The sequence below is a fragment of the Mauremys mutica genome, chromosome 1 (genome assembly GCF_020497125.1).
Source record: "Mauremys mutica isolate MM-2020 ecotype Southern chromosome 1, ASM2049712v1, whole genome shotgun sequence".
In the NCBI taxonomy this organism is placed as follows: Eukaryota; Metazoa; Chordata; order Testudines; family Geoemydidae; genus Mauremys; species Mauremys mutica.
Genome location: NC_059072.1, coordinates 360260802 through 360274773, shown reverse-complemented (window position 1 = coordinate 360274773; position 13972 = coordinate 360260802). Strand labels below are relative to the sequence as shown.

The window sequence follows — 13972 nt, the reverse complement described above, 5'->3', positions numbered from 1 at the left end:
TATATACTGCTGCCTGCCTTGGTCTCCTTTCCCCATTTCACTGTCCTTGGGGTGGGGGAGGCAGCCCCTCTCGCATGGCTACAGGCCTTAGACCCCTTTGCAACCTCTGTGTACAAAGTGGAGTTCAGTAGCTCATGTCATCTCGGATGTAAGTGTCCAGGATGGAATAGGTGGCCCGTGTTTGTCACGGCCGTGTCACCAGTGCTGGAGCCAGGTGATGAACTGACCCTTTGTGATGTTCCCCTCTGGTGTTCTCTGGACCGGTGATCTGCTAGGTCACTGCAGTCCTTGACTCTGGGAGCCAGACTGACCCTGCTCTGCTGTGAGAACCCCCACTCCTGGGCTGTTCACGCACAGCCTCTGGCATGTGAGCTGCTCCTTGGATTGCGCAACTGAATGACACTAGCCAATATCTCCAGTCCCAGACACAACCCTAGGAACCTCCATCTTGCAGTGTCCATTTATGCCCGCTGGATGCTCTAAGCTTATATGAGTTCATCAATTTAACAAAGAAATTTATACGTACCAGGCTTATTATCCCAAGGGGAGTCTCTGACATGCTTCAAACCAAGCGCACTGCTTCAGGTAGAATAAGCAAACAGATTTATTAACTACAAAAGAGAGATTTAAGTGATTATAAGTCAAAACACAAGAAGTCAGATTTGGTCAGATGAAATAAAAGCAAAACACATTCTAAGCTGATTTTAACACTTTCAATGTCCTTACAAACTTAGAGGCTTCTCACCACAGGCTGGCTGGTTGCTCTTCAGCCAGTCACTCCTCTTTGATCAGCACTTCAGTCGCTTGGTGTGGTGGTGTCTGTAGATGGAGGTGGAAGAGAGAGGAAGAGCCTGGCAAATGTCTCTCCCTTTTATCATGTTCTTTCTTCCCTCTTGGCTTCCCCCCCCTTTCAGAGTCAGGTGAGCATTACCTCATCGCAGTCCCAGACTGACTAAAGGAAGGGAGGTGACTCACTTGAGAGTCCAATAGATCCCATGTTGCTGCCTAGGCCAGTGTCCTTTTTTCCTGTGAGGCTGGGCTGGGTTTGTCTCATCCATTCCCCGATGAGGTGTGAACTGCCCCTCTGCTCTTGGGGAGTTGTTGTCTGGGCTTCCTTTAATCCATGATGATACATTTTCATCTTCATAACTATATACATGAAATTACAACCTATAACATTATTATAACATTACTGTAACAACAGTTACTATAACATCACTATAACAGCAATGCTCAGTGCATCATGAGCCTTCCGGAGACACTTTACATGACAAACTTTGCACTGGATACAACACAATCATATTATTAGGATGAACATGGAGGTGCAGGGAATTCCCCTGAAGCACTGAGTGTCACAACCTTCACTTGATGAACAGCCTGATTATCCTCGCACGAAGGTGTTTGCTTTTCACACTGTACACGATTGGGTTCATCAGAGGCGGGACCAGCAGGTAGACATAGCCCAGGAGAATCTGAAGGAAGTGAGAAGAGCTGTTCCCAAATCTATGTATCACAGACAAGCCAATCTCTGGTATGTAGAAGAGCAGGACGGCACAGAGATGGGAGATGCAGGTGTTCAGAGCCTTAAGTCTCTCCGCGTGGGATGCGACACTCAGCACAGTTTTGAGAATCATCACATAAGAGAGAAAGATGAGCAACGAGTCCAAACCCACCATTAAGAGTTTAATAGACAAGCCATAGATGCTATTGACTGTGATATCGGAACAAGCCATCTTCATGACCTCCTGGTGCAGGCAGTAGGAATGGGAGAGGACATTGGCTCGACAGTATTGGAACCATTTCAAGAGAAAGGGGAGTGGGAATATTAGGCCCACGGATCTTAGCACAAAGAAAAGTCCCATTCTGGCTATTCTTGGTGGCGTTAAAATGGAAGCATATCTCAGTGGGTTAGAGATTGCAACAAAGCGGTCAAAGGCCATCAACAAGAGAATAGAGGATTCAGTGTATGAAAGCGAGTGGATGAAGAACAGCTGGGCAAAACAGGCATCATGGCTGATCTCTCTAGAGTTAAATAATAATATCCGCAATGTTGTTGGCATGGTGGATATCGATAAGCCAAGGTCTGTGACAGCCAACATGGAAAGGAAGATGTACATTGGCTCATGGAGGCTTGGATCTGTTTTTATAATGAACAGAATGACTGAATTTCCTACTATCGAAATGACATACAGGAAGCAGAAGGGGATAGAGATCCAGAGATGGATGTCTTCCTGACCAGGTGTCCCGGTGAGAAGGAACACTGCAGAGTTGAATTTGGTGTCATTGACAGCTGACATAATGTCCTGGGCATGTCTGAGGAGTTTTGAACTTTCCTTCCTGAAAGGAAAAGGAACAGGAGACTACATGATATTTAGTTAGACATCATTCTGCCCTCAGTGCACCTAGAGACTCCCAGGAGCTCAAGGAAGATCAGCAAAACCAAAGTCTCAGGTTTAAGAACATAAGAATGGTCATACTGGGTCATACCAAAGATCCATCCAGCCCAGTATCCTGTCTCCTGACAGTGGCCAAAGCCAGGTGCCCCAGAGGGAGTGAACCTAACAGGTAATCATCAAGTGATTTCTCTCCTGCCATCCATCTCCACCCTCTGACAAACAGACACTAGGGACACCATTCCTTACCCATCCTGGCTATTAGCCATTAATGGACATAACCTCCATGAATTTATCCAGTTCTCTTTTAAACTCGGTTATAGTCCTAGCCTTCACAACCTCCTCAGGCAAGGAGTTCCACAAGTTGACTGTGGAGCTGTGTGAAGAAGAACTTCCTATTTGTTTTAAACCTGTTGCCCATTAATTTCATTTGGTGGCCCCCAGTTCTTATGGTATGGGAAAAGTAAATAATTTTTCCTTATTCACTTTATCCACATCACTCATGATTTTATATACCTCTATCATATCTCCCCTTAGTCTCCTCTTTTCCAAGCTGAAAAGTCCTATCCTCTTTAATCTCTCCTCATATGTGAACGGATCCAAACCCCTAATCATTTTAGTTGCCCTTCTCTGAACCTTTTCTAATGCCAGTATATCTTTTTTGAGATGAGGGGACAACATCTGTACACAATATTCAAGATGTGGCTGTACCATGGATTTATATAAGGGCAATAAGACATTCTCCATCTTATTTTCTATCCCCCTTTTAATGATTCCTAACTATCCACGAGGACTCCAAGTTCTCTTTCCTGATTAGTTGTCGCTAAATTAGCCCCCATCATATTGTATGTATAGTTGGGGTTATTTTTCCCAATGTGTATTGCTTTACATTATCCACATTAAATTTCATTTGCCATTTTGTTGGCCAATCACTTCGTTTTGTGAGATCTTTTTGAAGTTCTTCACAGTCTGCTTTGGTCTTAACTATCTTGAATAGTTTAGTATCTTCTGCAAACTTTTCCACCTCACTGTTTACCCCTTTCTCCAGATCATTTATGAATAAGTTGAATAGGATCAGTCCTAGGACTGACCCCTGGGGAACATCACTAGTTACCCTTCTCCATTCTGATTATTTACCATTTATTCCTATCCTTTGTTTCCGGTCTTTTAACCAGTTTTCAGTCCATGAAAGGATCGTCCCTCTTATCCCATAACAACTTACTTTACATAAGAGCCTTTCGTGAGGGACCTTGTCAAAGGCTTTCTGGAAATCTAAGTACACTATGTCCACTGCATCCCCCTTGTCCACGTGTTTTGTTGACCCCTTCAAAGAACTCTAATAGATTAGTAAGACATGATTTCCCTTTTCAGAAACCATGTTGACTTTGGCCCAACAATTTATGTTTTTCTATGTGTCACCACCAATAAGAAGATAGGCACTGCCGGACTGGATCAGACTTGTAACCATCCAGCCCAGTATTCAGTGGCAAGTTCCAGATGCTTCAGAGGAAGGTGGAAGAAGCCCTGCAATAGGCAGCTAGAGATAATCTGCTCCTAGGGAAAGTTTTTCCCTAATGCCCACTAGTTAGACCTATTTTGTGGTGTAAATCAGGAAGATTTAGATCCCTTCCAAGACTTTTTAAAACAATCCTCACTACTGTAACTGTCTTTGAATCCTGCTAAACTCTTGCACCCCTTGATATCTCGTGGCTGGGAGTTCCACGGGCTACTTGAGCACTGTGTGATTTTACAATTGTGACCTTCCCACAAACACCATTTATGGCCATCCACTTCTGGGTATGGCCCATTGTATCATGACATGAGTCTAAACCCATGGCCAATTTATGGTGAAAACGATCTTTGTATCTATGCATCTTGGATTGAAGCTATTTATAAATGTGTTTCATATATATATAATTTTCTCCAGTCCTGTGAGTTCAAATTATACCACTGCCTATTTACAGTATATGAGAAACATTCTGCCATTTTCTTAATTCAATAATATTGACTGCAAGTGTGTCACTCCAGATCTGCACGTGTAAATTTAGTCAGAACCAGGCTCTGTTTACTTTCCCTTATCAGATGCTACTGGTGATACACTCTGACTCCCCAAGAATCCCTGCAAAGGAAGCTGAAGTGTTTCCCTGACCAAAGTAGACTGAATGCAGCGAGTCTGATCATCCTACAGGCTTCATCCTCACAGGACCTGCATCATCTCCCCATGCAGGTGTTTGTAGATATTTGGCAAGTTACAAACTAACACAGAGAGTTACTTCAACTGCACGGGGGAGGGGACGGCATCACAAATGGGTAAATAGTGCAAACGCTACATTTGCATTAATATCCAGTTGAGTGTGCAAATTATTTGAGCAATGCTCCTGTAAGAGGTGATGGGTGTAAATTAACACAATCACTGCTACACACTCCTTTCCTATATCTTTGCTGAAACAGAGACCAGTAGTTCTGTTTTGTCAGGAATTTTTGGAAATACTTGCACAAGTCTTCAAGAGTGATTGGATGCACAATCCAAAATGTAAGTGTTAGAAACAGCCTCTGGTCTTTTACTAAGAGATAGTATCATACAACTATTCACTGAAAATGATTTCATAGCATAAACCCTTTGCAAACAGCATGTGAAGTATGTGACATCTGATATACTTTCAAACACAAAAGCCATTAAGCAGTAAAGTTACCACTGCTCCTTCCTATAGAGATTTCAACAACTCTGCTGCTGACTTTCAACATAAAATCATGTCATGAAAGTTTGCTTTGTAATATCTGTATAACAATTAAAAGTTTTGGCATAACATTTACACATCAGTTCTTTGGTACACACATGTCAACTCATTCTTTCCCCTCTGGTCTTCTTTCAGAGATGATTTCTCAGGTTACAGTGGGACTTAAAATGTAGCGTATCTCTTTTGGATTTCATCACAGCCTGAAAACATCTCAGGGTCTCAGCCCTCATTCAGTCACTTGTCAGCAAACAAAATTTTAGTAGCTCCTCTGTCCCTGGGTTAATAGCTGACTGGTTCTCCTCAGGTTCTGGTCGGTCAGTTTGTAGCCTGTATTCGGAGTGGTAACAGGCATTGGGGTCTGTATAGAAAATATCCATTCCCCGAGCTCTCACTCTCTAGTACATAGTAACCTCAGCACCTGTCATTCAGGCACGCTGAGGGTTTGCAGAAAGTGAATTTCAAGGTCAAATGCAACAAAGAGTCCTGTGGCACCTTATAGACTAACAGGATTATTTTTGCTTTTTACAGAACCAAACTAACATGGCTACCCCTCTGATACTTGAAGGTCAAATGCATGAGTATTCATGGAAATGGAACTTCATTTCACTTATGAAAGTTGTCTATTTCTCTCTCTCTCTCTCTCTCCCTCTGACTGTCTATGTCCTCTATTCATAAAATCCATAGCACCAAGGAATGGTACTGGGACAGACATGGAGCTGAGCTGCCATAATGAATGTGTATGTTAAACCCAATTCTGGGGATGTTTGCTGTATAACTATATTGGGTTAACATTTGGGAGCTTTATGTTATGGCTGTATTGGGTGAAACCAGTAAGAGTAATAGAAGGCTGTTGGAAAACACACAGTAAGAAAAGCCATCTGTCAGTGAGCATTTCAAGGAGGCTGAGGGACACTGGAGCTACAAGCTGGGAAAAACCTATTTCTGGGCTCCAGCCACGTTACACAGCTTTTTTGCCAGTGACAGGAGTCTGTCCACAGGTGGTGTAGCTATTGGTGAGAAGCTCTTTGGACTGACAGGCACAAACACTGCTGGAGATGTCTGAAAGCCCTCTTCCTGCCAGGGTCCCTCTCAGAGTGGGAGGATTTGGGGTCAGAGACGTGTACAGACTGTTGTTTGAAAACCCTCTTATTCTCCCATCTTAGGCTTTATTCCTATTATTCATATTAAACCCTATTTTGGTTCCAGAAGGCTGGCTTGTCACTCATCTCACCACTGTCACAGAATCCCAGAGGGAAGAACCACAGGTGCCGAACCCACTGTGAACTGCTGGGCAAGCACAATCGACCCACACTGTGCTGAAGCCCAGGGCCCAGTCTGAGGGTGGGAGGAAAATGGAATTCCACCCCATGAAAGGGAAAGTTAGGAGGCCTGACATGTGGCACTGGGAGACCAGAAAGGGGGCAGAGATGCTGGCAACCCTGTAACTTGGAGTGGTATCAACAGGGCAGAAGTGCTGGAGCCCTCAGCTAGTCAGGCAATATATATATGCTCTATCGGACCTGTTACCACAGAGCAACACAGCTCTGAATTCCTGCCTTCACAATCGAGCCAGAGAATAAAAACTTTGAAAATGCATTTGCTGGTTAAATTCCCATGACCAAATAAACCTGAGGTAATTTGGGAACTAGTCACTGATATTCTGTGGGGTCTCCTCTACCTAATCCCCTGGCAGGATCGGGCCCAGAGCACACGGAACCTCTAGAAATGGGACCCCTTGAGAAATCCTGACTCGGGGCATCGAGTTTCTAACACTCTGAGCTCGCTTTAAAAGTCACATTTCTGTGTAGCTTGAATATCCCACCATGGAGCATGGGCAGATGTAGGGGAGGGGTTCCTAAGCTACCTGCGCTGCCTGCCCTCCAGCCACCTCACTGAGTCACCCAGACAACCCACCTGAGTGCTCTGCTGCTGCACAGAACATCTGCAAATGAAAACAGCTCGCAGCCTTTCCCCTTCACTTTGCATTTTAAAGACAGTGAAACCTGCCAACGTACCCAATTCCTGCTCGAAGGGGAGCCGCTAGCACCAGAGATCTTCACCCTAAAGGACACGGAGTCATCGGAGAGGTTGCACAGGCAGCAGGCAGTGTCTGTTCAGACACGAAGGCAACTGTCTTTATGAAGCATGTCTGCACATTCCCTTGGGGCCACTTGGCCATCAGGGAACCTCAGCTGCTTGGCTTTGTGTGCAGCAGCTCTAACCCCTGTGACAGCCAATGTCAAACTGGAAGAGGCCAAATCCCAGGGGATGTGGTGATGCTGCCCAACCAGACTGCAGTGCCAGCCCAGCTGTAGGCTCTACTCTTGGAATCCGGGCTCGTCATCATTGTTATTATGGTTTTGATTAATCACATGGCTCCCTTGGGGAAGGCCGAGTGGTAATGATGATGCTGTCACCACTGTGATCTTGCTGAAATAAAATGAATAATTAAGAATAATAATAGTTAATAATATAGGACCATATTTCTGCCTGGCAGCCCCATTTCCTGCATTAGAAACCCAGGGTGCAGCCGGGGAAGCGACATTCCACAAGGCTCCCTACCTGGGAATTTCCCTCGGATCATTCTGGGTGGGAGGTCCCTTCCCTTCTCCATGAGGAATGAAAAGGAGGAACCAGGAACCAGAATCCCTAAGGTTATGCACAGATCTCAGTGATCCACTGATAGCTCGGCCCACTCACCCACAATTTCTGGGCCTCCACAACTGCTCTAAGACCCTCTCCAGCTCCCTGCTAGCACAAGTTCATCAGAGATGTGCTACCAGGGCCTGTCACAGTAGCCACTGCCCACAGGATCTGCTAAAGGGGCCTTGTACAGGGTGCAGGGTGCTGCACAGAGATGAAAGGGCTGGTTAGAGTAGCTGATGGACACAATACCCCAGCCAGAGACTGGTCGGGAAGTTTCGACTTTTCCATACCCAGTGTGCAGCCATAGACTCTGTCAATGCCACCTTCATTTGTTTCGAGGAATAGGCAGATGAAAAGCCTCCAATTTCTCCTGGGGATTCAGGCAGCTGCAACTGGGCAGCACAATGGCAGCTGAGCTTACAGAGAAAAATGATCCAGTTTCTATGAAAATTCCCCTCAGAAAAAATGGATGAAAAGGAAACATTTTAATTTGGGTGAATATTTTTCATGGGGCAAATAAACTCTCTGTTTTCCAGCCCAGCTTGAGCTCAAATCATGAGCCTCTGTCCCTCATGTTACAGGACCACACCCCTAGGTGGCAGCCGAAGCTCTCCCCCGTTTGAGGCTATTGCCCATCACTGGAACCCTGTAGGGGCCCCCTCAAGTGTCAGGAGTCTCACCTGTGGCTGGAATGCTGCTTCCCCACCCCAGCTCCGCATCACCCCCTGTGCGGGGGGCTGGCACCCCCACTCGCCTCCCCTGAACATTCTGCCGCATCCCACTTCCCCACTGTTATGACAGAACTGGGCATTTCTCCCGTTTGCTGTTGCCAACTGATCAAGTCAGCAAGAACAAGATTAAAAGGGACAAATATCTCCTTTTGGGGAAAAAAACAGTCAGATTGGCTGGCTCAGGGCTTAAAAAAGGCACTTCCCCGACCAGAATAGGAGGTATGGTCACATTGCCATGGACGTCTGCTAGGGTGGCTACACCAGCTTATCCATCAGTGGAATAGTGTAAGAACATAAGAACGACCATATTGTGTCAGACCAATAATCCATCTAACCCAAGTGCCCTGTCTTCTGACAGTGGCCAGTTCGGATGCTTCAGAGGGAATGAACAAAACAGGGTAATTATCAAGAGATCCATTCTCCATCATCTGCTCCCATATTCTGGCAGTCAGAGGTTTAGAGACTCCCAGAGCACGGGGCGCTGACCCTGAACATCTTGGTTAATAGCTATTGTTGGACCTATCCTCCATGAACTTATCTAATTCTATTTTGACCATCCAATTTATACTTTGGGCCTTCACAACATCCCTTGGCAATGAGTTCCACAGGCTGACAGTGCATTGTGTGAAGAAATACTTCCTTTTTGTTTTAAACCTGCTGCCTATTAATTTCATTTGGTGACCCCAGTTCTTGTGTTATGAGAACGAGTAAATAACACTTCCTTATTTACGTATCAGAGGGGTAGCCGTGTTAGTCTGGATCTGTAAAAGCAGCAAAGAATCCTGTGGCACCTTATAGACTAACAGACGTTTTGCAGCATGAGCTTTCGTGAGAAGTGCAGCATGCACTTCTTGCATCTGAAGAAGTGGGTATTCACCCACGAAAGCTCATGCTGCAAAACGTCTGTTAGTCTATAAGGTGCCACAGGATTCTTTGCTGCTTTTCCTTATTTACTTTCTCCACACCACTCATGATTCTATAGACCTCTATCATATCCCCCTTACTCATCTCTTTTCCAAGCTGAACAGTCCCAGTCTTTTTAATTTTTCTTCATATGAAAGCTGTTCCACACCCCGAAACATTTGTGTTACTTTTCTTTTTATTTTTTCAAATTCAAATATATCTTTTTCGACATGGGCGACCAGAACTGGGCACAGTATTCCAGGTGTCCGCACACCATGGATTTATATAGAGACAATATGATATTTTTTGTCGTATTATCTATCCTCTTCCTTATGGTTCCCAAATATTCTGTTACCGTTTTTGACTCCTCCAGGATATGGAGTGGATGTTTTCAGAGAACTATCCACAATAATTTCAAGATGTCTTTCTTGAATGGAAATAGCTAATTTAGAGCCAATCATTTTTTATGTATACTTGGGATTATGTTTTCCAATGTGTATCACTTTGCACTGTAACGCTTTGTAATCTTCTTTGGACTTCAGTATATTGAGTTGCAAATTTTGCCATTTCATTGTTTACTCCTTTTTCAGTGAAGACCAACACAGCCCTGGTCTACACACAGCCCCGGGGTCGAACTAGGGTACGCGAATTCAGCTACGTGAATAACGTAGCTGAATTCGAACTACCCTAGTTCGAATGACTTACCCGTCCAGACGCCGCGGAAGCGAACTCCGCGGCTCCAAGGTCGACTCCGCCAACTCCTCCTGCCGCGGTGGAGTACCGGAGTCGACCGCGGCGCTTCCGGAGTTCGAACTATCGCGTCTAGATCAGACGCGATAGTTCGAACTCCGAGAAGTCGAACTCGCCGCGTCGACCCGCGCAGTAAGTATAAACGTACCCACAAAGAATCCATTTAGCCTCTGTGCAAGAGTCTCATCTTCCCTGAATGCTTCTTTAGCACCTCAGTCATCCAGTGGCCCCACTGATTCTTTGGCAGGCTTCCTCCTTCTGATGTACTTTGCTTACAGAGTTTTAGTTTACTTTTGCAGCTGTTAATGCTTTGGTATAGTAAGCAACAGGGTTTGTTTTCCCAGCACCAATATTCTGCATGATTATACTAACAATACAGACATTTTTAACACTAGGATACTTATTGTTGGGGGCGGGCAAAGGAGATACTTTCATTAACCCCTTTTTCACGCTTCCCCATGCACTAGCTGCTTCTTTTGTTTAGGTTTATTATGTTTTTTTAAGCACCAACCCAGTAACTGCTGCACTAACTCTTTCATGCTCTTTTCAGTTTCACTTCCTACAAAGCTAGTATTTATATATTTCACACTTTTTTTTTTGTTTGCGAGAATTTTTAACATATTTTACAGCAACATGGAATATTTTGAGTGTCTTGCAGTACCCCACAGGCAAAACATTTGAGCAATATCGAGTACCCTGGAACACAGAAGCCGTTTGGTACTGGGATTCTGGATTTAAAGTAAACTTTAAAAACCATTTGACACATTCAGTTCGGAAAACCCCTTTATTTCTGGGATACCACCTCCAGCAGCACAGGATACACAGCAACTATGGGAGCTCCCTGCTTAGCAATTTTGTTTAACCCTCGATAGTCAATAGTTAATGTTCATGTTCTTCTGGCTTTTTACCTGGCCAGATTGGTGCTGCGTTAGGCACTGAATACCTCCGGATTAATTTCCGTTTTTCCAGTTCTTTAATGACTTGTTTCAGGGTTTTTGTTTGGTTTTTTTGGAGGGGGGGATTGGGTATTATTTAATGTATGGAGGAACGTCTCCTAGTGTAAACAAAATTTGTACCTTTCCTGTATTGAGTGGGTTTATAGCCCATCCATTTTGTATTTCAGTCCACCGGGATGTCCAGCCTTCTGGTGCAGGAGGTGGCTTTTTTGGTTTTATTGCTTTTACAATTTGAGTAGCATACCCCATGGGGATTAGATTAACGTCATCCTTCCCCTCTTTCACAGTAACAGCTTGTTTAATACAAATATTTGAGAAATGCATGACTATATTTAATTGCTTTATTGTTTCAGTTCCAATTCCATTTTTTTCTGCGATGGCACACTTCTCCTGATTGGCATGTGCACCAAACTGGAAAGGTAGTGGTTTTACATTATAAGTCTGCTTGTTTTTTGATATTTTTTGTATTTGTACAGAGTTTGTAAGTGGATCCACGTACTGATGACAGTGACTTAGGGCTTGTCTACATTACCCGCTGGATCGGTGGGCAGCGATCGATCCAGAGGGGGTTGATTTATTGTGTCTAGTCTAGATGTGATAAATCAACTGCCGAGCGCTCTCCCATCAACTCCGGTTCTCCACCAGAGCAAGAGGTGCAGGCGGAGTCAACGGAAGAGTGTAAGCCATCGACTTACCGCTGTGAAGACCCCACGGTAAGTAGATCTAAGTTCATCAACTTCAGCTATGATAGTCACGTAGCTGAAGTTGCATAATTTAGATTGTTCCCCCACATAGTGTAGACCAGGCCTCAGTATTATGCAGTGCATGCTTAACAGAAATCCAACAAAATGCACAGTGCCACCTAGAGACAAACACACAGCACCGAATGAAGACCAGATCTGACTGGAGGAATCAGCTTAGCTCGTTATTCGCTGCTATGGGTAGAATGTGTACAGGATGTCTTTTTTCCTAAAGCTTCTGATACCCATCCCAGAATATATTCCACACCCCCACCGCCACCAGTGTGAGAACCTCTGGACTACATTATCTAATGGTTAATTCTTGTCTTGAACTCTATGAATCATTTTCTTGAGTGGATCATTATCTTGGATGCAACTTAAACAAGTTGTTCTTGTTTAACTGAATGCTGATAGGCACTCAACACAGATAGATGATGGCCAAGAAGAATTGGGATTGTCACAGTAAAACTTTGATATATGGTCTTTTTACCCTCTAAACCAGGTCCTTTTCTGTCATGCGTGGAGTCTCAGAGTAGTCCCACTCTTTGAGCTGGGAACAACACAGAGTCTATGCTAAACACTTATCACCAAGTACCAGAGGGGTAGCCGTTAGTCTGGATATGTGAGCTTACTGGAGCATGAGCTTTCGTGAGTGAATACTTGCATCCGTCGAAGTGGGTATTCACCCACGAAAGCTAATGCTCCAATACGTCTGTTAGTCTATAAGGTGCCACAGGACTCTTTGCTGCTTATCTCCAAGCAGGTCTAACTGGACACCTCAGTCTCTTCCCTTTGGGTGATTGTGACCAGAGCTATACAGTCACCCTCAGCCTCCTTAAAACTAGGAGGTTTATTGGAAAAAAGCACAAAGCATTGGAGAAAATGATTGTAAAATAACAGGTAGCTGCCACACGTCTACACTCGTCTATCTGACATCTCATTACAAGCTAAGTTAGACAGGCTTTGCTCTGGAGATACAGGAACAGAACTGGCCCAACTTACATTCTCTTGGGACACCAAGGAGCTCTTGGGACCCAGATTAACTACCCTGTGTCTCTGAGAGCATCTTCCCATTGGTTTGCTCTTTTCTTGTGGAACCAGACTGTGCTGAAACCTGTGTGAGCCTGGGCCCACTCACCACCGTAGTGCTCAGCTGTGTCCATGTTACAGGGCCAACGTGTGGAGCTGACCTTTGACCTCAGACTGATTTCTCCCAGCCAGACAGTTTAAGATGAAGCCCCTGTGGCTGTTGCTCCATTGTTTGGCCGTTAGACACAATCAGTCTGAATGGCTGCAAACATGTTTCCGGTGACTGTGCTGAAACTCCTGACATCCCTGTGATGCTCCAATGCTCCCCTCAGAAATCCACTACCCACCCCTCACTGTCACCCCTGAGCATCCCCACATCTGCCACAGAGACCAAGTTGCTGGAGTCACAGGGCTTCCCAGAAGCAGCTGTCACAGGAGGCTCAGCTAGGAAACCTTTTATAGACAAATGTCAGGGACGTTGCTCTGTGGAACCTGACACAGCCCTGAGCTTAGGGTCCCAGAGTATCTGATCTCCTGGAATCTCTTTCTCCTCCCGACACCGCTGTGAGGCAGGGCAGGGCTACGATCTGCCTGTGCAGAGGTCCAGAGACAGTTAGTAGCTTGCCCATGGTCACACGTGGCAAGGGAATCAAAGCCAACTCTGTTGAGTCACAGAGCAGTGCAGAGTTTAGAGCAGTCTGGGGTCTGCTAACAGCTTCCAAGAGTACAGCCCACTTTGACCAAGTCTCTGTGGATGGGTGTCACCCCAGAGAGCCCCCTTGGGGCCTGAGGTAGCCCTGCAAGCACCCTGCCCTTACCTCTTTGGTGCTTGCAATGACTCACTCTCAGCCTGAGGTACTTAAAACAACAGCCCCCTTTGTGGGGTCGCATTATTTCAGTCTTCTCCAAAACACAAACTCTCCTACCCTCCAGCCCCATCCTTCTCCTTTCATCAGGAGACTCCCCCACCCTGCCTGCTGTGGTTAGCATTGGTTCAGGCTTGCCACACCCTCTGCCTCATCTCTTCCCTCAAATCTCTGTCCCCTGCTCTTCCACTTCTGGGCCAATGTGGGGAGACCTGGACTC

At 45.2% G+C, this 13972-nt stretch overlaps 1 protein-coding gene across 1 annotated transcript; it reads right to left on the bottom strand.

The window, feature by feature from the left end:
* Positions 1–1361: 1361 nt before the first annotated feature.
* On the bottom strand, positions 1362–5251 carry LOC123349094 (olfactory receptor 51G2-like). The gene is made up of 2 exons (XM_044986838.1): positions 5230–5251; positions 1362–2337 (listed from the first exon to the last, which is right to left on the bottom strand). Coding segments are annotated over exons 1-2 (978 nt in total). The 5' UTR covers positions 5232–5251.
* Positions 5252–13972: the final 8721 nt, after the last annotated feature.